This window comes from Lycium ferocissimum, chromosome 9 (assembly GCF_029784015.1).
Source record: "Lycium ferocissimum isolate CSIRO_LF1 chromosome 9, AGI_CSIRO_Lferr_CH_V1, whole genome shotgun sequence".
NCBI classification, from domain to species: Eukaryota; Viridiplantae; Streptophyta; class Magnoliopsida; order Solanales; family Solanaceae; genus Lycium; species Lycium ferocissimum.
Window position 1 is genome coordinate 16,051,195 of NC_081350.1, and position 26,973 is coordinate 16,078,167.

The 26,973-nt window shown below is 35.1% G+C and overlaps 2 protein-coding genes across 2 annotated transcripts in view; one reads left to right on the top strand and one right to left on the bottom strand.

Annotated features, from left to right (window-relative positions):
* Nucleotides 1-6,648, bottom strand: part of LOC132031614 (protein unc-13 homolog) — a 10,979-nt gene extending 4,331 nt beyond the window's left edge. Inside the window, exons 1-5 of the mRNA XM_059421581.1 lie at nt 5,994-6,648; nt 3,410-4,279; nt 1,806-2,261; nt 489-678; nt 3-405 (exon numbers count right to left, since the gene is read on the bottom strand). Of these exons, the coding sequence (XP_059277564.1) occupies nt 3-405; nt 489-678; nt 1,806-2,261; nt 3,410-4,279; nt 5,994-6,545 (2,471 nt within the window). The 5' untranslated portion in view covers nt 6,546-6,648. The remainder of the gene's footprint in view (nt 1-2; nt 406-488; nt 679-1,805; nt 2,262-3,409; nt 4,280-5,993) is intronic.
* Nucleotides 6,649-22,468: 15,820 nt separating this feature from the next.
* Nucleotides 22,469-26,964, top strand: LOC132029716 (uncharacterized). The gene is made up of 2 exons (XM_059419042.1): nt 22,469-23,622; nt 26,553-26,964. Exon 1 carries the CDS (start codon nt 22,486-22,488, stop codon nt 23,587-23,589), a length of 1,104 nt encoding a protein of 367 aa, XP_059275025.1. The 5' UTR covers nt 22,469-22,485; the 3' UTR covers nt 23,590-23,622; nt 26,553-26,964.
* Nucleotides 26,965-26,973: the final 9 nt, after the last annotated feature.

Genomic DNA, 26,973 nt, shown 5'->3' on the forward strand with positions numbered 1-26,973 from the left:
GCTCCCCGATATACAGTCCATCCCATAAAACAGGACTTAGATCATGAAAGATAATCCTATAGCCGACTGCCTCGGAGACCTGTTGGATCCCCTCAACACAAGCAGCAGGTGTGATTTCAAACTTCTTTCCTAGCCCGTTTGAAAAGTCTTCTACATGAGCTGATTCAGAATTCCTCAGAAGGGTAATAATTCTCTTCTCAAGAACTTCTAACTCTGTCCGAAATCTTTGGAAAGTATTTATACGTACACACAACTGCAGCACCCCAAATGAGTTATCACCGTTCATCGTAGCAACCTGTGAGTTCCTCTTTGTACTATGTGTCTTATCCTTCTTCTTCCCCCACTTTGTAGCAGTTGTACATCTGGTTAGTGCAGGCATGGTTGGAACATATGTGTTCCTTGATCCTACAAATGACACCACTCATTAATGGGCATGTTAGGCTATAAGAATTGTTGTCTTTCTATTCATAATAAAATTTAGAAATTACCACAGCCAGATTTTGCCTTCGATACGTAATACTGAAGACATCTATCGAGGCCACTCATCAAGTCGGGGAGCAATGCTGGATGCATTGGTATTGGCAGCTGGAAGAATGCATCTAAAGTTTCATCAATAATCCTCAGGACTTCAACTGCAGAGGGGGCAAATCCCCCTTCGTTAGCTTGAGGATTCCAGACCTTTTTTATCACAGTAAACAAGATAAGAACGCAAAAACAAATATAAAAACCAAGCATAGTTAAAAGCAAAAATTAAGTCATGTCCGGAATATAGGTGATGCCAATTAGTTGGGAATCTATCTTAGAGCCCGTTTGGATTGGCTTATAAGTTGCTTATAAGCTGTTTTCAGCTTTTTTGAGTGTTTGGCTGGCCAGCTTAAAGTCATTTTTGTACTTAAAATAAGCTCAAAAAAAGATCCATTTGACTTACTTTCTAAAGGAGAAAACTTTATAAGCCAAAAAAAAATAAGTTAGACTATTAGAGATTTTTTTCTTATGCCAATAAGCTGCAAAATATATAAGCCCATCCAAACAGGCTTAGTCATGTTAATACTTTACTTTAGATCCTATATTTTATTATTAGAGATTAGAACCTCTAGTACTTTTCATTTTATTATTATTTTGTAATATATTAGCCTGCAATGAATTTAAATGGGTAACATGGTTAGCGAGGATTCATATAGCCGACCCCAACTTATTTGGGACTGAGGCGTAGTTTGTGTTATTTGTAGTTAAAAACAAATATTATTCAGCAATTTCTACAATCTAAAGGCAGGTTTGTAGTGTCATCCAATAAATAACTCATCTTCTCTGTTGGTCAGGAGCAGGAAAGAGCTACAAGAGGGCAGAGTCTGGAAGAACAAATTCAAATAGGGCCCATGAGATTAAGACCTCAGTTTCCGACGGGTCTGCAGCTATATTTAATCTAAGGTGTTCAAGTCTAAAAAGTCTCTTGAGGCTTGTATGGGGTTACTTAACCTCCTCAAGCAGGGATAAGTCATCTCATCTTTAAAACCCACAATCATGTAATGGGGAGGGTACTGGAAGTGATTTTTTCTTGTCTCTTTCTAGGTAATGGTGTCGTTCAAAGCATTCAACTCTTATACACTCTTGGTTCTTACCGCTAATCATCAGATTCAGCTGCTGAGGGGTTTGAGTAAGGGAAATGCAGTATGAGCCTATATAGGAACAAAAGTTGCCTTCTAATCGAAGCAGAACATTTCCATACCATATCGGCAGACATAAAATAGTTGCTTTCATCTTGTGTATGGGAAGTTGAAAGCAAATATCAACTGATGGGTCCATACCTCTTGTTGGAGATTTCTGTCAACCCATTCCTTGAGTCTGTCTATTCTTGTCTTGATCCAATCTTTCACCATGTTGGCTATTGCACCTTCAGCTTCAAATGGTGGCATCTCACGGATAATGGCCTTTCCACCATCATCACTGTCCACTGAATCTTCAACAGCAATCTGTACAAGATCTTTCTCCAATTTATCTGCTGCTCTCAGTACTTGTACAGCATCTGGTGTCAATTCCGTTATACTTGAAACAAATTGTTTCAGCTCATTCCCATAGCAAATGTGCAGGGTGGCAACAGCCACTCCTGCAGCAAAAGGATGCCATCTCTTTAAGATAGGACTAAAAATTTCCTTCTCTTTAGAAGCCAGCTCACCAACATCCTTTGCAAGGATGGCAAGGACAGGAAGAGGATTTGGTTGGTGTCTTGATGCTCTCCTGCTTGAATCCGCCTTCTCCATTAACTGCAATCAAGACAACCAAATTTCTAGTTTTAAATTGCATGCACATGGAAGGTAAGACAATAATGAACTGCACCAAACACAATCACTGCCCTTCCTATACGCAACTGATGACGGTAGAAGTAAATCATTACAAATATAACCCAAACATGAGAATTGTGGCAAAACTTTGAGCGAACTAAAACTTCGCACGAGTTTGAGATAGGCTAGTGAGAATTGAAGAAAATTAGCAGCCTGTGCCCCGAAACATGAGAATTCTGGAAAAAACTACAGGGCATGAAAACTCCATACAAGTTTGAGACATGTTGGCAGGGCTTAGCCACTGAAGGGTAGGTTTCATGAAGGTGAGACATGGGAAGACTGGAAATATAACTTTATATATCACAGAAAGATGGGAGAACAAGGAGTTATAAGTTTCCACACTGATAATGCTACAATAAATGTCAACTAAGGCAGTAGGCGGAATATGACCAAGATAGAAAGTATATCATGTAAACTGGAGCTGAAAGTAGAATCAGATTTCGAACAACCCAACCAAAAGTGAGTAATTTGAGACATACAGTATTTTCTGATAAAGGAGATAAATGCAGTATTTTACTCACAGTCACATTGATAGACATGCTTTGAGAGATACTACACTTATACTTCTGTTTAGTGGCGGAACTAGGAAATTGTGCAAGGGGATTAAAAAAATTACTAGAATGTCTCACTGGGGGTTCGAACCTGTGATCTAAAGCATATTTTGAAACCCCCTTTGCCATTACACTAGAATCTTCCCTTATGTCAAGGGGATTCAACAATATATATCAAGAAGAAATTAGTTTTTGCCCTATTTGCTCAGCATAATTTTCCAATGAAGCGGATTCAATTGAATCCTCTTGGCTCTACGTAGCTCCAGCCCCACGCTTCTGTTTATAAAAGCTTTCCAACACTTTTAAATGTTAAAAGTATGCCAGACAACAAAAGTTAAGAGTTTATGAATCCACACCTTATAATCCTAATTTGGCAATTTAACACACACTATTAACATAACGTTATGGAAACAGTTAGTTAAAAGGTGTTGCTTGCTGATAAAGTCGACAACAATAAATTTTTCTAAAAGAAACCAAATCTAATAACTGAATAATAGTTATAGAAGAGACGGAACTTGCCTGAGCAAATGCAGTGCGAAGTGATGACCTGATGTAAGTGTCAATTCTACTACGAGCTACATCAACTTCGTTCTTACGCCGCCGACGATACTCATTAGAAATATCTTCAACAAGAATTTTTGCTGCAGACACCCCTATAGATACAATGGTTGGCATTGATTCAATATTCCCGGCATCAAAAGTGTCATGGTATGCAAGGAGCCTTTTCTCAGCCCATCCCAACATTGCTGTTAATGTAGAATTCAGGATCTTAGCATATGCAGGATCTTTTGTTGTCTTTGCATCTTTTGCGACTTCAGCTAGCTGACTATCAGCAGCATCTAACAGATCATTCTCAATTTGACCAGTCGCAACATAACGGTTAAATAAAACCCATGAAAAGCAAATATTGTGAAGCATTTGATTAAGTCCGAGAATTCCCCAAGTTTTCTTTATGAGGTCCATAAGTTCATCGACTTCCTCTATGATAGACGCTTCCTCATTTACGTCAAAGCAAGCCTCCAGAAGTATCTCATAGAGTCTGAGATTCAAAGGCAAACCGTCAGCCCAGTGGCATGACTCAAAAAGTGATCCATCAGATGACCTATTAGCAAGAGCCATTACAGCTGTTCGGAGAACTTGCATCGACTCATTGTTTCTCCCTGTTTCTATTGGACGGTTTAAGGCAGCTTGAATAATTTGCCGCAGCCTTTGCGCAGCAGTATTCGACTTATCCAGTGGCATGTGTGGATGTAAAAGAAGTCCCGCCTCGAGAATTTTTAGATTTCTTTTCTGCCACGCATCGTATTCTTTCTGATCAGTAAAATCTGCAGCTTTGAACTGTTGTAAGAGCTCCAGCGGGAGAACTGTTGACTCAATTCTTCTTCCAACCTGTATAATGCACATTAAAGCATGCCTTATTACAGCAAATTGTATCAAATTAAGCATTAACAGTTCTTCGATGCTCATGAGGAAGTGTTTAGAATTCTAAGCGAAAACTTTTTGGTTGAAAAGAACAGAGTAGAAAGAAAATAACTTTAACTGATTAGCATAGTAACTGAAAGACTGATTTTTGTTTCATTCTTGGAAAAATATGTCTGAGAATACAAAATTCTAAGAGCAAAGAGGACAAAAAGGTGAAAACAGTATATCTACAGTAAAATACAAAAACATGATGTATAGTTAACGAGATGACATTAAAAAGAGCAGGAAAAATCCATTAAATAATAATACTCAGGACCATCATCAGAAACGGAAGAAAACTGAAACTTCACACATCCTGCAAAATTCAACCACACAAGCACAGATTGGCTGATAATATGACATCAGCAATGCAATATAATAATAATGTTAATGAGGATACTGCTAATGTAATAAATGGTCAAAATCTGGCTCAAGAAAAATACACAACTAGCCAACCTTTAAGGAAGGATAACTTGTTTTTGATAGCTGCCTATAAGGAAGGATATTAAGGACTATGTCTAATGGAGACTTCATTCACCTAATGTACCCACAATCAAATGGGTATAACATAACTATGGGTACTTTGAGCCGATCATTCAAAATACCTTGAAACATACTAAATAATCAAACATACCCATATCTATACTGGATAGTACCTATACACAAGTCAAAAGAAAGGAGGCTCTGAAGTTGTGTATGGAAGGAACGTTTGACTCTCAGAAAGAACTTCTTGGATTCAATTTAATCCAATCCTCCGAAAAAATTGAAAGGAAAAAAATCCCAGAAAAATATCCTCACTTCAAATTGATTGCATTATCCAGTCAAAATCTCAAACCCCGTCAAATTGGTACCACAAGGACTGAAATGACACTCGGAATTCGCCTCAACCTGAATTAAAATTGCTATTCTTAAAGGCAGAAACAGAATTGCAGTTAATGACATAAATTGAGCAATTTTCCTAACAGATCGAACTTGTAAATAGCAACTCACCACGAGATGAAGACTTTATCAAGAACTAACATTCATATACCCAAAAAAAAAAAAGTAAAAATGAAAAAGCTAATGTTTATTCCCTAACAGATCAAACTTGTAATTCTAACCCACCAAAACAAATGCAAACTTCACCGAGAATCACCATTTATATACCCAAAAAAAAACATACAAGAATGCATAAACTAGTGATAATTCAGTCAGATAGCAAATTAGTAAGATACAACCCCAAAAGAAAATGCAAGCTTTATTAAGAATTAACATTAATACACTCAAAAACCATATAAGAGCGAAAAATCTAGTGTTTATTCCCTAACAGATCAAACTTGAAAACTCCAACGCACCATAAAAATGCAAACTTTACCGATAATCACCATTTATATACCCCAAAACACATAAAAAAAAAAAAAAGCATAATCTAGTCATAATTCAAGAAAATGCAAGCTTTATTAAGAATTAACATTAATATACCCAAAAAACAAGTAAAAATGAAAAATCTAGCGTTTATTCCCCAACAGATCAAACTTGTAAAAATCCAATCCACCAAAAAAAAAATGCAGACTTTAGTAAGAATTATCATATATACCTAGTGATAATTCACAAGAAAAAATGGAAGGTTTATTAAGAAATTACATTATTAAAAGTAAGGTACCTGGCCAGCAGCAATTCTCAAAAGAGCTCTACGAATTCTAGAATCAACATTTTCCGAAACCTTCATTTGAACCCTCATAAGCTCCCCTATAGTAACGGGCTTTTTGGGCTTTCCAGCAGAGCCCGGACTACCCTCAGCCCGCTTATTAGTCCCCAAACTGGAGTTAGAGCTGGATCTGAGGCCCAAAGCTTTCTTCATTTTGGAAGCAGCAGTAGAAGTAAGAGATCTTTGCATAGACGGTGATGATGAATTGGAAGACGGTGACGGTGATGGTGAGGGTGAGGGAGATCGATCGGAGGAGTTGGAAGGAATGTAGGTTAAGGCTTTACCAGTGGAAGTACGACAAGCAGCTACGAAGATCTCGTAAGCAGTTTCACGGAGGTCTGTGGCGGAGAGTGAGGGAGTTAGGTCAGGGAATGGTGATGGAAGTGGTGATAACACGGCCGTGGCCGCGGAGCTGGTGGATAACCGGCAGCTGTTACTGGTTGTGGTGGTGGAGTCTCGACGGGAAGAGTAGCCTAAAGTACGGTCTCTACTGAACAGAGACGCCATTGTTGTTGCTGTAGAGAGAGAGAGAGAGAGAGAGGAAAGGTGTGTACTTGGATTTTGGAAATACGAGTAAAGAGAGAAGAGAATATAGGAATGGGACTACCTTTTCTTTCCTCTTTTTTTTGCTTTTTTCCTTTTTCCTTTGAATATTTCGACTTCTTTTTTTTTTAAGGAGATGCCCGGATGCTTACTTGGACTTGGTAACTTACGGAAGACATGATCTAAGATAGGCGATTTTGGAGGACACAGATTAGAGTATAAAATTAGTAGGTAGTTAAAGATTATACACTTTACTTTCATCTTTAGTATCAAGATTACTTTCTTATAGTTTCTTGCTCGCTGATTTCTATTACTATTTTTATTTCTTGTACTTTAATTGTATTACTCTGTTTTCATGATTTGTTTGTTATTCCTTTTTCGTCTTGCTTTGAATTGCTTGTTCCTATATCGAGGGTCTATCGAAAAGATAGAGATAAGGTCTGCGTACATTCTATCTTCCCCAGATCCTACTTTGTGAGAATTCACTAGTATGTTGTTGTTGTTGATGACTTTCGTTTTAGGAAATAATACAATGACCTAATTTATATTTAAGAGGAAAAACAATGATTGGTGCCTAACAATGAGAAGACTTGCATTAATTGATTTTTGTTGTACAACGCCACTGGATTAACAAGGATCCGTTTGGCCATAATTTTTTTTTTTTAAAAAATAGTTTTTTCACTTTATTTGAAAATCCAACTTAAAGTTGTATTTCAAATTTTGAAAACATACTATAGCATGTTTTCTAACTCAGTTTTCATTTTTGAAGTTGTATTTCAAATTTGAAAGGTATATTCAAGCATGAATATTATTCCAAATAGTTTTTGCAAAAAAAGTATAACCAAACACCATTTCATCTTCAACTCTATCTCGATAATTTGAAATCTATGGCCAAACGCCTCTTACGCCTTCTGTAACTTTAATAGAAGTTTCAAAATTGAGTAAGGCAATGCTTTATAACATTATAATTTAAGATATTAAAATTAATATCTTCAAAGATTTAGGATTTTTGGTACATGACATTGGTAAAATTTTTGGATCATAGTTGATTGATCGTAAATGAGAACGGTAGGAAAATCTAAGAAGATTTCATTAGTTAGGTATTCTCTTAAATGTAAAAATTAAATATATTTCGACTAAAATTTGAATGACTCGTGACTTAATATAATTTCAAGAACGATTATACAATTTAAATATTGAATATAACTATTGAAATCTATTATTTTGTCTATATCGCTCATATGGATACCATTAAAGGATGTGGTACACGAAACGAGGTTGCTCCTCTCTTAACTATGTGCTCGTGTTTCGAGTCCGTATTTAAAAATTCTTAACGAAAGTGAGCGCTTCCCGAATAGGCTCGCACCTGCGAATCGAGATATAGTCAGACTCCAATGCGGCTACCGGACAACGGGTGAGGAAAAAAACTCATACGGATAACATTAACCGTTTAAAAATTGCATCATTTGACATAAAAATAGCAATAAATTGAAAAATCGAGTGAAACTATGTTTTTTCATAATTTAGTTTAGGCTTCGGATATTTGAAATATGTTTCTCAAAATATAACCAAAAAAAAAATTGCTGAAGTGATGAACCTCAACTTATTGTATCACTAAACTTCCTTAAATCATACTCTTTGTTGTATCATGTATGTTGGGAAGAAGAAAGTAGGACAATTAGCTGGAATGTGAAGGATATTTGTTGGACTTTGATACTAATTCTTGATATTTGGGACACTAGCCACGAGCCCACATACATACATACATTTTACAAGAATGTGTGTATTATCTTTTTATTATTTTCCCAATTTTGTTTTGTCTAAAGGAGAATAATTAAAGAGTGTGAAATGACATAGATAAATAAGTGATCGGTGGAAGAAAATCTGTGCATGTTCTCATTGTGTACTAGGACCATTTTTTAATGTTTACAAGTGTAGATGCACATGACACTATATTAAATTGTTAGTCAAATGAGGAACCCTTTAATGGGTTAACAGACAGTTCTACATATGTTTTAGTACTAAATCTCAATTAATTTGGAATTGACTTTTTCGTGAAAACAGTAAATTTGATTAAATCTTAAGCTTAGTTTGTTATGTTTTATGGGAAAAGGGGCCAAAAAAATATCCCTTAAGTTTGAGTGTAAAGCACTGATTGTCCTTAATGTTTGTATAATTAATGGTGCACACCTTAATGTTTGTATAATTGGTGCACACTTAGCCTAAATTAACAAGAAAAAAAATGTCAATAACTAACGGAATAGTGGTTCGTTAAGGTTAATCAATAGTCAAAATATGACAATTCATTTAATCATGATCCAGAGTTGTTTGTGCTACTTTTTCATTTGAATTATTTTCATAATTTTGGGATAGAAGACTTTGGAACAAATATAACTCACCTAGCATCAGCATGCTGATTGATTTTACCCGCGTGATCCTTTAATATTTAAATGTTTGAAAAGAAAATTATAATTAATTAACTAATAATGTTTGCCAGCTTAGACCGGTAGCGAAATATTTAACTAATTAACACTATTTTGCAATAACGTAATTACATGTACCTATTCTTATGAACATTGTTTCATCCATGAAAAAATAATACTAATTTAGTTTAAAGGGATAAACAAATGTGAATAGAATGATACTTTTTAATTATTACTGTACATCACATATGCTTAAAAGGTGTTTGAATTATCTAAATTATTTAACCCTATATGAAGTATAACGTCCAATTGCTTCTAATGTTTCTCTCTAATGATAATTACTACCTCAAGTAGATCGTTCTTAGAAGTATTAATATTTGAACTTTAAACGAGGTGAAATTTTATTAGTACACATTATATTAATGATATGAAGAAGCAAAATTGTGATGGGATGAGGAGATATAAAGAATTAAAGTCAAAAAGAGCTTGCTATAAGAAGTTACCAAAAGTAAAAGATAGAGTAAATAGTTTGTAATCACTTGCAATTTTATACAACTGACTTGTTCTTACTTCTCACCCTAAGGGGTCGTTTGGTAGAAGGTATAAGCTGGGATATCCATATCCCAATTTTTTTATCTGTGTTTGGTGAAGGTATAAATTCCCGGATAAATTTATCTTCTACCAAACACTTCGACAAAAAAATTAAATGTTGGGATATCCTATTTATACCTTCTTATCCCACTTATGCGGGATTATTTTATACCATCTTTTAGATGGTATAAAATAATTCTAATAGATGGGATCAATTAGTCCCGGAATAATTTTGACTATCTACCAAACGACCCCTAAGTTTATAATTTGTTCAGAACACGACTTATTTTTATTCTTTGGAGCAGGTTATTGGAAAATTGACTGAAGTATTGTGGTCCGTGGAGGTCTTAACTCAAATTTAGAACAAAACTAAAAATATAAAAAATGAACAAAGATCAATCATATACGTCAAGAATGAAAGTTGCATGTGTAAATTTCGATTATATATATATATATATATATATATATATATATTGTTGGTGCTTGGTCCAGCTGTTTCAGTTTCGTTTGTACAAGAAAGCATCTCATATAGTTTTCTATATCAATTTGTTTCTACCAAAATTTTAACCTATACTTTGAGATACCCCCGAAAAAAAAAACAGAAAAAAGAATTGGATGGCCCATGATATTATCATTAATAATTTATGTGATAATAATGTCAGCATGATAATTTAGTTAAAATCGACAGTTGGACCAATGATTAGGACAGCTGCCCCTCCAACTGTGGTGTGATAGAGAGGTCCCAACAAGACAAAAGTACAAAATGCTTATCAATAGAGTACTAGTTTTTAGACTATAGAGTACATAGACATAATTAAGTTTTTTTAGCTGATAAAACAAAGATTATTTGTAACTCGTTCCTTTCCAAACGAGGGAAGGGATTTGCAGTGCGAAGTTTAGATTTTCAATTGTCGGTCTTTAATGAAAATATTGATTTTTTAATATTTAAAAAAATACAATTTACTTAATTTAAAACTAGATAAAAGTAGTCATATAAAATAATAATTATCTTCTCTAAATAGTAATTATGCCATATAAAAGTAAATAGAGTAGTAGTAATATACTTAGCCCCTTCATTATTCATGTACTATGCTGAAATAACGGTAACGATAAAGACGAGTACATTTGATTTCTACTACTTCCTTCTTAAATCATAATGCTTCCAGAGGTAAAATGTATTTGGGTATTTTTGGCTGAAGATTTAGAAGTCAAAAGTGTGTTTTATATAATAAAGTAAGTGTTTATTCTTTAGAATTAGGTGTTAGACTAAGTTTTTAGGAAAAAAAGGTATTTTTGAGTAGTAATTTAGAAATTATTTTTGAGAAGTCGAATAAAAAAAAGGACTTTTGGATTGTTGTTCAAGTACAAGTTGTTGCTTATGTATTTAAAATGTTTAAAAATTAAAAATTCGTTATGTATATTAACCCTCTTATTAAACCAGAGGGCTAACCCATGCTTAAAATATTTTAATATGGTGTGATTATTTTGAAATAAATTCATACGATTCTCTCTAAAAGATCTCACACCATTTAAAAGTTTTTATAAACCTTATATGTAATTTTTTCCCAGCTACGAATGTGGACTTTATTCACCAAACGGTCTATCTTCGAACTAAGTAACACATGACCCATGAGTAAGTGTTTCAAACTAAGTTACACATGACCATCATCTCATGAGCTTAATAGGAGATTCATTGTGTGTCACCTGCATCGTCCAAGTATTCATGGCAGCCACTGAAGCCCATAATAATTTGTTTTTGTATCGCAAACTACCTTGGTTTGGTAAAGAGAGTAAATCGAGAGCCACATCATCACTCCTCTATTTTCATACTCATCCGCCAGATTATAGGATTTACTATCAGTTGTTGGGCTACCTCAACCTGAAGATATTGTTAATATGATGTAATATTGTTTATTTTGTGCCAAGCTAACATAGCTTTTTCAAAATGTCTCGCATCATTTAATTAAGAGTATTTATACATCTTATATATAACTCTTTTTTTTTTCTTTTTAACATCAATATAGGACTTTATTCATACGCCAACATGCTCTGTATGAACCAATATATAAGAAAATTTATGCGAAAATATACAATTTATCAACCAAATTCGTCTGAAAAAGCTAGCTAGTTACGCGTTCAAACTTTACAGATGACTTCTTAGTAAGAAGTTCTTACCCCCATTCTTACTCGGAACCAATAACCCCAAGTAATGACTATTAGGTTTTTGGGTTTTTCCTTCCTAAGTGAAATTGGATTAATAAAAACCAATTCAATTTGGACCAGAGCACTTTTGCCCAAAATTTTCTCTATATATAGGATCAATTTAGGTCTTATTTTCACAACATAAGAGTGAATTTATAGCAGCCATATAGAGAGAAAAACGTTAGAGAGAAAGCAGATTTTCGTCCAAAAATTTTCTGCTAAAGACGATCGCTTTTTAAATTGCGTTTCTCGATTCATTAACCGTTGGATCGTCTTGAAAATTTGAATCAGGGTTTCAACATACGGTTCTTCGATTTCAACAGTGAAGATCAGATTTTGTAGTCTGTAGCTCCAGTTTTAGAGTACGAATAGTAGCTCATTTTTGGGGGTGATTTCTCTCATTTCTTCGCTAGTTTTGGTGCTATCTTTTATGTATTGTTGCTCCGTGCTTGGATTTGTTGTTGTAGCCATTTGGAGAACATTGTTTTAACTCTTGTTGTTTATAGTGGAGCTTTTGTGGGCCGGAGGTCACGTGGATGTTTCCTCTTTACCTTGAATGGGTTTTACCACGTAAATTTTATGTCTCTTCCATTCGATTTATTTTTGCTTGCTTTGCTATTTTATTGTTGGTATAGTTGCTACTTGGATTTCCATTTATGCTAGTGTTTATTGTCTTCTCTTGGTTCAAATAGTGTGGGAAGTTTCGACTTGGGTATTTCTTCCATTTATTATCGTCGTGCAATTTGGTTATTGCTTGTTTCTTTCCAACAAAGTGGTATCAGAGCTTGTGGTTGTATTTGGTTGTGTTGATTGTCTATTTTAATGATGGAGGCAAATATGGGCAAGATGGTTTGTTTAAATGGCAGTAATTACCATATTTGGAAAAGCAAGATGAAAGATCTTCTATTTGTCAAGAAATTGCATTTACCTGTGTTTGCTTCTAAGAAACCCGAGTCTATTGAAGATAAGGATTGGGAATTTGAACACTTACAGGTTTGTGGCTATATTAGGCAATGGGTTGAAGATAATGTTCAAAATCATATTGTGAATGAGACAAATGCTAAAAGCTTGTGGGAAAAGCTCGAGACACTTTATGCTTTAAAGACTAGCAATAACAAGTTGTTCCTACTGAAACAATTGATGAATATTAGATACAAAGAGGATAGCCCTATTTCTGATCATATCAATGATTTTCAAGGTGTCCTTGATCAGCTGTCTGGAATGAGTGTGAAGTTTGATGAAGAAATACAGGGACTTTGGCTTCTTAATACTTTGCTAGACTCTTGGGAAACCCTTAGAGTTTCTTTGACTAATTCTGCTCCCAGTGATGGTGTAACTATGGAATATGCTAAGAGTGGTGTTTTGAATGAAGAGATGAGAAGAAGATCTCAAGCGTCGTCTTCTTCAACTTCACACTAAGATGTTTTAGTTACTGAAGACAGGGGGAGAAGTAGTTTCAGAGGTTAAAAGATAGAGGTAAAGTAGAAGCAAGTCAAGAACCTCCAGGTACAAGAATCTTACACGTGACTATTGTCACTTGAAAGGGCACATCAAGAAACATTGCTACAAGTTTAAGAGATACCAGAAAAAGCAAAAGATTGAAGCGCAATAATGAAAATCATGTTCAAGCTTTGAAAAATGATCTTGTTGTTGTTTGTGGTAAAAAATGATCTTGTTGTTGTTTGTGGTAAAATGATATCAACCTTGTTTATGATGTCCGATTTAGCGAAAAAGATGCTTGTTAATTAAGATGTGGATGTTGAATTTAATTTAATTTACAGGAAAACTTGATGATGAGGGTTATGATCAAACCATTGGTGGTGACCAGTGGAAGCTTCTTAAAGGTTCAATGATTGTGGCTCGAGGTAACAAGATATCTGACTTGTACTTATTTCAGGGTTCCATTTGTGGTGGCTCAGTAAATTTGGCAGAGAATGATACTTCATCAGAATTCTGGCATAGAAGGCTGAGTCATATAAGCGAGAAGGGGATTGATAACTTGGCTAAGAAGAATTTGCTTTACGGGTAAACAAGAAAAGTTAAAGAGATGTGTTCATTGCTTTGGTAAACGAAGAGTTTCTTTTCGAGTTATTCATCTTCAAGAAAGCCGGATTCTTTGGAGTTGGTACATTCGATTTGTGTGATCCTTTTAAAGTAAGCTCGTAGTGGTGCACTTTACTTTGTGACTTTTATTGATGATCGTTCTCGCAAACTCTGGGTATTTCCTTTGAAGACCAAGGATCAAGTACTTGATGTGTTCAAGACTTTTCAGGCCTTGGTTGAGAGACAGATAGGGAAGAAACTAAAATGCATCCGCTCAGACAATGGTGGTGAATACATTGGTCCCTTTGATAATTATTGTAGACAGCAGGGTATTCGGCATCAGAAAACTCCTCAAAAGAATCCTCAATTAAATGGTCTAGCAGAGAGGATGAACAGAACTCTAGTTGAGAGGGTTAGATGTTTGCTTTCAGATGCTAAGTTGCGATTCATTTGGGCGGAGAAGCACTATCGCCGGTTATGTTATCAATTTATCTCTCTTGTTGCTTTGGATGGTGATGCCCCGACGTGAGTTTGGTTTGGTAAGGATGTCTCTTATGCTCATCGAGAGTCTTCGGGTGTAAGGCCTTTGTGCGTATTCTAAGGATGAGAGGTCAAAGCTGGAAGTTAAAACTAGGCAGTGTATCTTCATTTGTTATGGTCATGACAAATTTGGCTATTGTTTCTATGATCCAGTTGAGAAGAAACTTGTTAGAAGCCGTGATGTTGTGTTCTTTGAAGACCAAACAATTGAAGATTTTGACAAAACTGAGAAGGTTGATTCTCATAACAATGAGAGCTGAGTTGATGTTGATCCAGTTCCTGTGACTATTGCACATGAAGAAAACCTTCAAAATAATGAAGATCAAGTTGATAATGAAGATAGTTATCATGTTCAGAATGACCAACATGATGTTGTTGATGCTCCAGTGGAAGATGACGTGGTTGGCCATCAACCAGCTACTATTGATGCTCCAGAGAGTTCTCTTAGAAAATCTATTAGAGATAAAGTATCTTCATCTCGTTATTCTTCTAATGAGTTTGTACTCTTAACTGATGGGAGAACACGAAAGTTTTGATGAGGCCATGGATAGTGAAGAAAAGAAAGGTGGTTTGATCTTATGCAAGATGAGATTAAATCCTTGCATGATAATCATACATTTGATCTGGTTAAGCTTGCTAGAGATAGAAAAGCTTTGAAAAATATGTGGGTTTTTAGGGTGAAACATGAAGATGGTAACCCAGTTCCACGGTTGAAGGCTAGATTGGTTGTCAAGGGAATTGATTTTGATGAAATCTTTTCTCCAGTTGTGAAGATGTCATCCATTCGAGTTGTTCTGGGCTTGGCTGCAAGTCTAGATTTAGAGGTTGAGCAAATGGATGTTAAAACTGCTTTTCTCCATGGTGACTTAAAGAAGAAATTTATATGGAGCAGCCAGAAGGTTTTGAAGTCAAGGGTAAAGAGAATTATGTTTGCAAATTGAAGAAGAACTTGTATGGTTTGAAACAAGCTCCCAGGCAGTGGTATAGGAAATTTGGTTCTTTTATGAGTCAACAGGGCTTCAAGAAGACTTCTTCAGATCATTGTGTTTTTGTGCAAAAATTCTCTGATGGTGACTTTATCATTCTATTTCTTTATGTTGATGACATCTTTGTTGTTGGTCGGAATGCTTGTAGAATTCGGAAGTTGAAGCAAGAGTTGAATAAGTCTTTGATATGAAAGACTTGGGACAATGAAAGTGCGCATTCTTGGGATGCGGTGTTTGTGATGAAAGGCCACGAAGTTGTGGTTATCAAAAAGTACATTCGGAGAAGTACTTGCAGATTCAACATGGATAAAGCTAAGCTTGTCAAACACCTTTAGCTATACGACTTCAAAATGAGCACGAAGCAATGTCCTTCAAAGATGATGGTGAGAAGGAAGATATGAAGAAAGTTCTCATGCTTGAGTAGTTGGCGATCGATGTATGCGATGATTTGTACTGAGACGATATTGCTCATACGTTGGTGTTGTTAAGATTTTCTTTCCGATCCGGGAAGAGAGCATTGGAATCTTTGTGAAGTGGATTATGAGATATCTTTGTGGCACTTCTAGTCTGAGTTTGTGTTTTGGGACAGGAAAGCCTATTCTTTATGGTAACACTGATTCAGATATAGCCGGTGATGTTGTTACTCGTAAGTCTACTTCGGGCTACTTGATTACTTATGCAGGGGGAGCTGTGTCTTGGCAATCTAGGTTGCAAAAATGTGTTGCTCTATCTACTACAGCTGAGCTTGTTGCTACCGTTGAAGCTTGTAAAGAGTTGCTCTGGATGAAGAGATTTATGGAGGAACTTGGCTTTACTCAAGAGAGGTATGTGCTTTATTGCGACAGTCAAAGTGCTATTCATCTTGGCAAGAACTCTACATTTCATGGTAGGTCAAAATATATTGATGTGCGATACCATTGGATTAGAGAGTGCGATACCATTGGATTCTAAGTTGCTTGAACTTGAGAAGATTCACACCGATGATAATGGTTCGGATGTGTTGACTAAAGCTTTGCCAAGAGGGAAGTTTGAAGAGTGTGTTGGGCTAAACGGTCCAAAGATACTCTTAACAGGATGTGATATTGTCTGCTCTGGGCCAAGCCCGCACGGTTTTCCCTAAAAGGCCTCACATCATTAAGAGTATCCAACTCCTTATAAGTAGCTCCTTTTTTTTCCGACTCTTTATAAATAGCTCTTTTTTTTTTCCAGCTATCAATGTGGTACTTTGTTAGCACACCCAATAATCTCCCCCTCGAACTAAGTTCCACGTGGCTCATTATCATACCACGGGTCAGAGATTCAACATGTCTGTGTGTCAACCACACTGTCAGAGTATTTACGGTCACCGAAGCCCAAAGGTTGTGTATGCGTCTTCAAAGTTACGGGTAAAGGTCGTAAACCGGCCCATAGACGGGCAAAGGCACTAAGCCGGGCCCCATGCCACACTCCGCCATCTTCATACTCGTCCCGCCAAACCATTGAATCTAATATCAGTTGTTGGGCTAAACGGTCCAAAGATACTCTTAACATGATGTGATCTTATCCGCTTTGGGCCAAGCCCGCACGGTTTTCCCCAAAAGGCCTCACATCATTAAGAGTATTCAACTCCTTATAAGTAGCTCCTTTTTCTTTCCAGCTACCAATGTGGTACTTTGTTCGCACACCCAACAGAGTATTGCTTGATATTCGGGATGGCGGTTTCCTCCACATAGTCGGGAGGGGGAGAATTGTTAGGTTTTTGAGTTTTCCCTTCCTATGTAGAATTGGATTAATAAAACCCAATCCAATTTGGACCAGGCCACTTTTGCCTAAAATTTCCTCTATATATAGGATCAATTTAGGTCTTATTTTCACAACACAAGAGTGAATTTATAGCAGCCATATAGAGAGAAAAACGTGAGAGAGAAAGCATTTTCGTCAGAAATTTTCTGCTACAGCAGTCCGCTTTAAATTACGTTTCCCGATTCGTTAACCGTTGGATTGTACTGAAATTTGAACTGGGTGTTCTCAACATCTGGTTCTTCGATTTCAACGGTGGAGATCAGAGTTTGTGGTCTGTAGCTCCAGTTTTTGAGTTCGAACAGTAGCTTATTTTTGGGGGTGATTTCTCTCCTTTCTTTGCTAGTTTTGGTGCTATCTTTTATGTATTGTTGCTCCGTGCTTGGCTTTGTTGTTGTAGCCATTTGGAGAACATTGTTGTAACTCTTGTTGTTTATAGTGGAGCTTTTGTGGGCCGGAGGTTCCGTGGATGTTTCCTCTTGACCTTGAATGGGTTTTACCACGTAAATTTGGTGTCACTTCCATTCGATTTATTTTTGCTTGCTTTGCTATTTTATTGTTGGTATTCTTTGCGGATTTCCAATTGTGTTAGTGTTTATTGTCTTCTCTTAGTTCAAATAGTGTAGGAAGTTTCAACTTTGGTATTTCTTCCGCTGTTATCTCGTCGTGCAATTTGGTTATTGCTTGTTTCTTCCTAACAATGACGTGGTAGAAGGGTGTGAAAAACGCTTAAAAAGATCTTCATTTCTATTTCTGGTGTCACCTTCCCTGTTTGACATTATACACTAGTTACAATGGGGCATTTTATTAAAAGAGACTTTTGAGTTACTTATTTAAGAATTTAGGACTCATGTTCTAAAAATTAGGTAAAAGGGACTCTATCCTCTGTTTTTTTTTAATTTACACAAAATTCCTAAGTTTTTTTAATTTACACAAACCCTTAAGTTTTTTTAATTTACACAAAAACCCAAAAATAAAAGCACTTTTTACCAACAAAAAAAAAAAAAAAAAAAAAGATGCGTTTTTCTCTTAAAAAATACGCAAGCAACTATTGGTTGCTTAAACAACTCCTTGTTGCTTATACAATAACCTTGTATCTCATTAAAACTAGGTAAACAACTAGTAGTTGTTTAAATAAATAAAGGTTGCTTATAATAAACACGAAGTTGTTTAAGCAACTCATTATTGCTTATACATGAACTCAATTGGAAATTAATTGATTGATTACAAATGAAAATTAACTAATATAAAAACCTTGTTTCTTGTAAAAACTAGTCATTTGATGAGTTATTAAATCCAACTTATTAATTTTATCATCAATTAATTGACTATACTAATAGCTTAAACAAAAATTTCGATCCGGTGATAATGGAATCAATGTTGTTTGATTATATGAATATTAGAACATCAACTTATTGACTTGATAACAATTGAATATCAAACGAGTCGTTCAATGAGTTATTAAACCCAATTTATTAATAATATCACAATTGATCGCAAAATTGATTGACTCTACTAATAGTTTAACAATAACTTACCGATCTAGTGATAATGGAATGAATGTTGTTTGATTATATGAATATTTGAACATCAACGTATTCACTTGATAACAATTAAATGTCAAACAGTCGTCCAATGAGTGGTTAAACCCAACTTATTAATAATATCACAATTGACCATAAAATTGATTGACTCTACTAATAGTTTAACAATAACTTATTGATCTAGTGATAATGGAATCAATGTTGTTTGATTATATGAATATTTGAACGTCAACGTATTCACTTGATAACAATTAAATATCAGCGGAGTCGTCCAATGGGTGATTAAGCCCAACTTATTAATAATATCACAATTGATCGCAAAATTGATTGACTCTACCAATAGTTTAACAATAACTTACTAATCTAGTGATAATGGAATCAATGTTGTTTGATTATATGAATATTTGAACATCAACGTATTCACTTGATAACAATTGAACATCCAATGACCCGTTTGATAAGTTCTAATGTAAACAACCAACAGTTTCATAAACAACTTCGTGTTGTTTAACATAAATAACTACTATTTGCTTAAGCAACAATCGATTGTTTGCTAAGTTTTCACAAGAATTGGGGTAAGCACTAGGAGTTGTCGAAACAACTTTTTGTTGTTTATTGTAAGCAACTTTTTGGGTTTTGTTAAAAGTTTTTGATCTTTTAATTGAGTCAATCAATTTTGCGATCAATTGTGATATTATTAATAAGTTGGGTTTAACCACTAAATTTGGACGACTCGTTTGACATTTAATTGTTATCAAGTGAATACGTTGATGTTCAAATATTCATATAATCAAACAACATTCATTCCATTATCACTAGATCTTAAGTTATTGTTAAACTATTAGTAGAGTCAATCAATTTTGCGATCAATTATGATATTATTAATAAGTTGGGTTTAATAACTCATTGAACGACTCGTTTGATATTTAATTGTTATCAAGCAATAAGTTGATGTTCTAATATTCATATAATCAAACAACATTGATTCCATTATCACTGGATCGATAAATTTTTGTTTAAACTATTAGTATAGTCAATCAATTGATGATAAAATTAATAAGTTGGATTTAATCACTCATCAAATGACTAGTTTTTACAAGAAACAAGGTTTTTATATTAGTTAATTTTCATTTGTGATCAATCAATTAATTTCCAGTTGAGTTCATGTATAAGCAATAATGAGTTGCTTAAACAACTTCGTGTTGTTTATTATAAGCAACCTTTGTTTATTTAAACAACTACTAGTTGTTTACCTAGTTTTAATGAGATACAAGGTTATTGTATAAGCAACAAGGAGTTGTTTAAGCAACCAATAGTTGCTTGCGTATTTTTTAAGAGAAAAACGTACAGTTTTTTTTTTTTTTTTTTTTGGTAAAAAGTGTTTTTATTTTTGAGTTTTTGTGTAAATTAAAAAAACTTAGGGGTTTTTGTGTAAATTAAAAAAACTTAGGAGTGTTTGTGTAAATTAAAAAAACTTAGGGGGATAGAGTCCCTTTTAATTTTTTACCCTAAGTTTACAAATATTTTAATTCAACCTCATCTCTTCATGGAATCTTCATAATTAACCCCTAATTAAATATTTATAACAAAAGAAAAGGAAAAAGAAATAGAAATCCCCTTTTCTTCATTCCACTCTCAAAGAGCCCTTTTAGCTCATTTTCCCTAGTTACAATCAATACTAAAAAAAATTACCACCTTTTCTTTTCTTAATCATTTACCCTTTTTTCCCTCTCTTTCTATAATTTATTTTCAACGGACCGATGTGAATCTTTTTGTGCTCTTTTTCTCTTTCTGTTTATCATCTCTTCATTTCTACTCCACCACCATCATATTCACCACTACTTTTACCCTACTGTCATTACTTTCTCTTCCACCATGATCATCACTTCATCGTCAAGCACGAATTTTGCTGAAATTGAATTGAGTTGCTCCCAAAAATAGTAACGCTGAATATGTCACTTTTCCAACCAAAAAAAAAAAAAAAACTTAATTGGCTACTACGTGCGTGACCTCGGTTTTGCTTGAGATGATATTTCGTGAAGAGCGTTGAGCGGAGAGAAACGACGTCTTTGATAGTGGTGGGCGGAAAAGGACACCTGAACAAGTACATGCATCCCTTTTCTCATAATTGTTGGGTCAAGATACATCCTAGTATGTTGACAACATCTTATTAGAGTTGCTTCCGACACTCGTTTAATGTTTTCATATTATTATAGCCTTTCTTAAGTCAATACCTTAACAGATGAATTTCTTTCCGATTCATTACTCACCTCTATTGATATTGTTGGTTAGCCATTGTCTCAACTAGTGGATTCTAACCTTGTTCTCTTTCTCTTTAGTATCCACTTAATATTCCATTTTCTAAACTTGTTTCATACTTAGTGCCTGATATTGGAGTTGAATTGGTTCACTCGTCTTGGGTCCTTTTGATTTTTATTGCGTCCGACTACACTATACAACAATATACATTTACTATAGAATGAGTATTAACCGCAAATAAAAGTATATAAGAGTTGGTTATGCACACTTTTACTATGTTATACAAAATTTTGTACAAACTTATACAAAAATTGACAAACTTATACAAAAATTGAGTTTCGTCTTCTACGAACTTCAACCACGAAACTCCATCTGAAATGGGTTAAATCTCCATCAAATAGCTTCAAATTTTAACCACAACTTCAAAATGACATGTGCAACGAACGTAATCATTGATTTGTCAAAAATTTCAATAAATCACACAACCCATTTTTGATTTTTCAAGCTTTTAAAACCCTCAACATTTGAGTTTTTAATTTTTCACTTTATTCACCCAACAATATTTAAATTAGGATGATAAACATGAATATCATTCTGCATAAGTTTTTTAGCATAAAAATTAAGAATCATAATCACAAATTAAGAAATTATTGCTCTTTTTTCCCCAAGTATTTCAAATTATATACAAAATGAGTTAAGTAAAGTAAAATATGCAAATTTAGGCTCATTTTGATTATAACCTTGGGTCAAGTGATATAGAAGCCAAAAATCTCAAAAGACATTGTTGAAAGGTGTAGTATTTATGTACTTTCCCAAATATGGAAAGGAGGCAGTAATGCCAGAAAAAGTTGACAGGGGAGGTAAAAGCAATTTAAAACCTACGAGGGTGCAAAGCACAATATGATCTAATTAAAGGGGTAGATAATATTTATCCGAAAAAGAAAGGCTCCTTTCAGTAATTTGTTCTAGTACCTAACGAACAGAAAATGATAAAATTTGTCCCTTGTATTTGAGGATAGATTTAAAGTAGTCTCTTAAGTATGCACTTCACAGTTTTAGTCCTTTAAGATTGTCAAAAATTAACATTTTTCATCTTTATCAAATATTTATCAAATGCTATTTGTTAAATTTGACAGAAACTATAACAAATTAGTGGACCGGGAACTCATATTTAATGGTATATTTTTTTATAGTTTATGCTATTTCTTATTTATTTCCATCGTGTTGTGTAGTTTTTTTGAAGTGTAATTTTTGTTATTTTTTATATTGTTTTAGTGTTCATTATAGTATTTTGTGTTGCATATTTTAAAATGTAAATGACGCATTTTTGGTTTTTATTATTAAGCTTTTTCACTGTTTCCATCAAATTTATCGAATATAAATTATTACATTTTTTATGGAGACTAAAATGTTAACTTTGGCAGATTTTAAGTACCAAAATGTTCTGTCCACGAGTGACCATTTTTTGTCATTTTGTCGCCAAACCAACAATGAAGATACAAACAATTCTGCTATCGGTACTGAGTGGCAATTGAGAATGGAAAAATTGGGAGATGATCTCTTAGCTTTGATTATGAGTAGGATTGATTACTCTGCCTATAGAAAATCCATTTCTCAAGTCTCTAAGCAATGGTGCAGAGTTGAAGGTTTAACTCGATCATCTCTACGTGTTTTTGAACCCAATCTTCTACTTAATTTCCTTCCAAGATTCCCAAATTTGCTAAAATTTGAAACATCTGAAGAAATCACAAATACCCATCTTCGAATCTTGGCTGAAAATTGCCCACGAATCCAAGTTCTTAACCTTAAATTCAAGAAAAAGAACAGATTTTATGATGAAATGGATGAAAATTTAGTGTTGGATGATGATTTTGATGAAAAGGGGTTGTATTTTATTGCAAAGGGTTGTTGTTCTTGTCTTGATACAGTTTGTTTGAGAAAGAGAAGTGGAGTTGGGGATGGTGGGGTTGGGTTTCTTGTTAAGTTTTTGCCAAAGTTGATAGCTTTAGACTTGAGTTGTTGTGATAAGGTTAGTGATGAAGCACTTAGAGTTATTGGAAGTGTTAGTAGGTCTTTGAAGAACTTGAATTTGCAGGGTTGTTGGTTGGTATCCGATACCGGTTTGAAATCATTGGCAGAAGGACCTGTAAGGATGACTTTGAAGAAACTAATTCTTGCTGAATGTGATAGGATTACAGATTGTGGAGTGCTGAGTTTGATGAAATTTTGTTGTTTGGAGGAATTGGATTTGGGAGAATGCGGACCGAATGTGACTGATGTTACTGGTGAGGCTATTGCTTCGAGTGAGAGTGTTAAGAGGTTGAACTTGTCGTGGCTTGTTAATGTATCTGATGCTACTGTTGTTGCTCTTGCTGAAGGTTGCAAGAATTTGGATGCTCTTAATTTAACTGGTTGTGAATTTGTCACTGGTGAAGGTGTCTGTACTTTGACAAAGCATAGGTCATTGAAAGAGCTCGTTTTGACTAATTGCGAAAAGCTTAGTGGATATGATTTGGAAGAGTTGGTACTGGGATGCCAAACATTAGAACACATTGTGGTTGACAGACGATTAAGGTTGTGGTTCCCTATGGAAGTGCAGGATAATATCATGAGACAATACTGTTGGATAGATTGGAAATAACAGATGAAAGGCGAGTTGAAAGTCTTGTTTCAGGTGCATTTTCTGTCCTTATTTATTGCTGAAATAGTCATATTAGTGAAACAAATGTACAGAGTACTTTTTAATGAGGTTGGCTACTGGTTATTGTTATGTCATGCTTAACCTTGGGCATAGAAGTTACAATTTGGAGCCTGAATATGGCAGAATTTTGAGATAGGATAATCTAAGTATCTCTTTCTTTAGAGGAACTAAGCAAAAACGGAATGGAAGTTTGTCCAAGCTTTGTAGAAAGTAAGACCACTTCCAATCTTTGTGGCCTGCTTTAATTTCTCTAAGATAACCTGTTGTAAACAAAAAGATTGTAATTCTTATATAGAAAAAGGAAATAATATACCATTGCTGGAGTATCATGAAGTATGCTTCGGTATAGTTTTCTTGTGATCCCTGGTAATGCATGACGATGACAGAATGCACATTTCCATCCTCCGTACTCTGTAATTCTTGAAAAGCTGGTGAAACTTAGCTAATTTCAAACTTCACTTGTGTGACCTTTAGGAAGAATGCCATCATGTACACCTCTGTAGAATGTCCCACTTTACTAGAATATTTCGGGCTGCAAATCATCTTACTTTCCATTTTCCAAACAGCAGTACAGCACAATAGAAGCATATCTTGAAACCTCGTTCCTTAGAAAATTGAGCTTGCATTGATGCACTTCTGAGCTATTTTTTCTCATAAGCTTCTTTGTGGTCTGTTACCTGTTCACAAGTGGTTCTTTTTTCCTTGTTAGATTTTAGACCTAACTGTCCCCTCGCATATTTTGGGAGAAGAACTCCAAAGAGGTTTGGTTGAGTGCCAATCTTTTAACAACCAATTGCCACAAGCTATTTCCAGTTACTGCATATAGTCTCCACCACCTTGCAGGATATGCGCCTGGCTAACTATGTAGAAACTAGTTGGTATGTTGGGAAGTTTGATCCAAAATGAGCCCAAAGTTGCTCCAGTCTGAAAGGAAAAGCAGTCTGGTTTCCCTCAACCCTTCAGGTTCAAAATAATTGCGTACCTCTTGTTGGACAGATCAAAGAATTACGACTAATTTATATGCACCAGAATTATAACACAAACAAACTACCTTCTGTGATATGGTTATACCGAGACATAGGATCCAAGAGAGGAAGATCATATTGAATCACAGTGAGAAAAAAGTTTCTTTTCTTCATGTGCTCAAACCTGATCATAAACTTCTTAGTCCCGTCTCTGATATAAAATGACAGCAATACATTTAAAACGGCTTACCTTGAATGTAATGTATCAATGTATGAAATAATAGGGTCTGTCAAAATGAGATAACAAACTGATGCATCTAAAAGCATGAAATATTTTTATGTTATGTGTAACTTGTCCAAAATGTGATTGCCCATGTCTTGTGTGATAAGAAGGTGCCACCAAAACTTAAAGGTAAGTTCTATAGAGTGGTGTTAGACCGACTATGTTGTATGGGGCAGAGTGTTGGCCAATCAAGAACTCTCACGTTCAGAAGATGAAGGCAGCGGAAATGAGGATGTTGCAGTGGATGTGTGGACATACGAGGAGAGGTAGAATTAGAAATGAAGATATTCGGGACAAGGTGGGGGTGGCCTCGGTGGAGGACCAGATGCGAGAAGCGAGGCTAAGGCGGCTTGGACATGTGAAGAGGAGATGTATGGATGCCCTTGTGCATCGGTGTGAGAGGTTGGCTATGGATGGTTTCGGGAGTAGGGTAGAGGCGGAAAGGTATTGAGGGAGCGGTGATTAGACAGACATGACGAGTTTAGCCAAACCACCGAGGACATGTCTGTAGATAGGAAGGTGTGGAGGACACGGATCAGAGTAGCAGGGTAGTAGGTAGTTGAGCATTGTCACGCTTCGTATCTTTCTTGTAGTTTCTTGTCCTTTGACTTTTGTTGTTATCTGGTATGTCTTGTAGTTGTTATCTGGTATGTCTTGTACTTCACCTGTCGTATGATTTTGTCATCGTTGCTTCTTTCCGGACTACTTTGTCATGCTTTAGTTAGTATTTGTCATTGCTTCTTTATACTCGCTATTTCCTTTTCCTATTCGTTTTGATTTGCTTTTCTTCGAGCCGAGGGTCTATCGAAAAATGACCTCTCACCCATGTGTAGTAGGGTAAGTGTCCGCGTACACCTACTCCTCCCCCAAATCCCACTAGTGGGATTGTTGTTGTTGTTGTTGTTGTTGATATTCGTGACCAGTTGCTTGTTATCAATACAGACTTAGCTAAAGATAGGACACAATAGAAGAAAAAGATCCATATAGGTGATAGCTACCGGTTGAGGATAGGTTTTAGACTCATAAGAACTTTATTATTATTATAATAATAATAATAATAATAATGTTTTTTTACGTACTTTTCACTTTTATTTTATTTATTATTATGATGATGTGATATGAGCTTAAATGAAGAATGAGGATTCATGTAGCCGACCCCAACTTGTTTGGGACTGAGACGTAGTTGTTGTATATTCGTTACCTGCTGATTTGAGTAAGGCATACCATTAGTATTTTTGTATCTTTTTCCAAGCTTTACAGACTATTATGTTTCAGAGTCTCTTAGTTCTATTTCCTTTTTCGTAGAAAAATAGGTCGATTTCCTTTTCCGTAGAAAAATAGGTCGATTTCCTCTTTACTGTATATTAAAAGGGCTTTTAATAACTTACCAAAAAAAAAAAAAAAAAAAAGGGCTCTTAATAAATCAAAGCAGACACTGCCTTTTTTTCCGTCTATCTTTTATCTAATTTGGGTGGTGGTGGCCCTGGTGGAGGAGGGGGCTGGTAAATTATAAACATTTCCTACTGGCTGTTGCTTCCAACTCTCTCTTATTTTGCTCTTATGTCATCATTTTTCTGTTCCAGAAATATGCAGTCAAACATTTCGAAAGAGCTTTTTTTGCAAACGCAAAACTGACGTTGGCTCAACTTTGACAGGTTTGAACTGTTGAATAATGAATGATGGACGGTGTAGCAGTATTTGCAAAATCTGTCTTTCGCTATTTATTGCTTGTTCCTGCTGGGAGCAAATACATTTTCTGTGCGCTAGAAAGTGGAAATATTGGGCACTGCAAAATACTCAGGTTGGAGAACTATTGCCATGTCAAGTGTGTAGGGATGGTTTCCATAAACATGATGTATGAACAACAAAGGCATTTTCACACCATGCGAGAAAACAAAGGGGCATCTCTACAGTGATTGCAACAAATACTGATGCCTTCAAGACAGATATCTGTCCTTATTGCTTGTCAAGGAGCTTAGACCAATTTATGACTCAATGGCCAGTGAAATTTTCCGGAAAATTCAGTTGATGGCTTGAATGTACTATTTTAAACTTCTGATTTTTCTGGTTGTCGTT

What these genes read in the sequence shown, in the direction of transcription:
- LOC132029716 (XM_059419042.1), top strand. Translation starts at nt 22,486, where the DNA reads ATGGAAAAATTGGGAGATGATCTCTTAGCTTTGATTATGAGTAGGATT.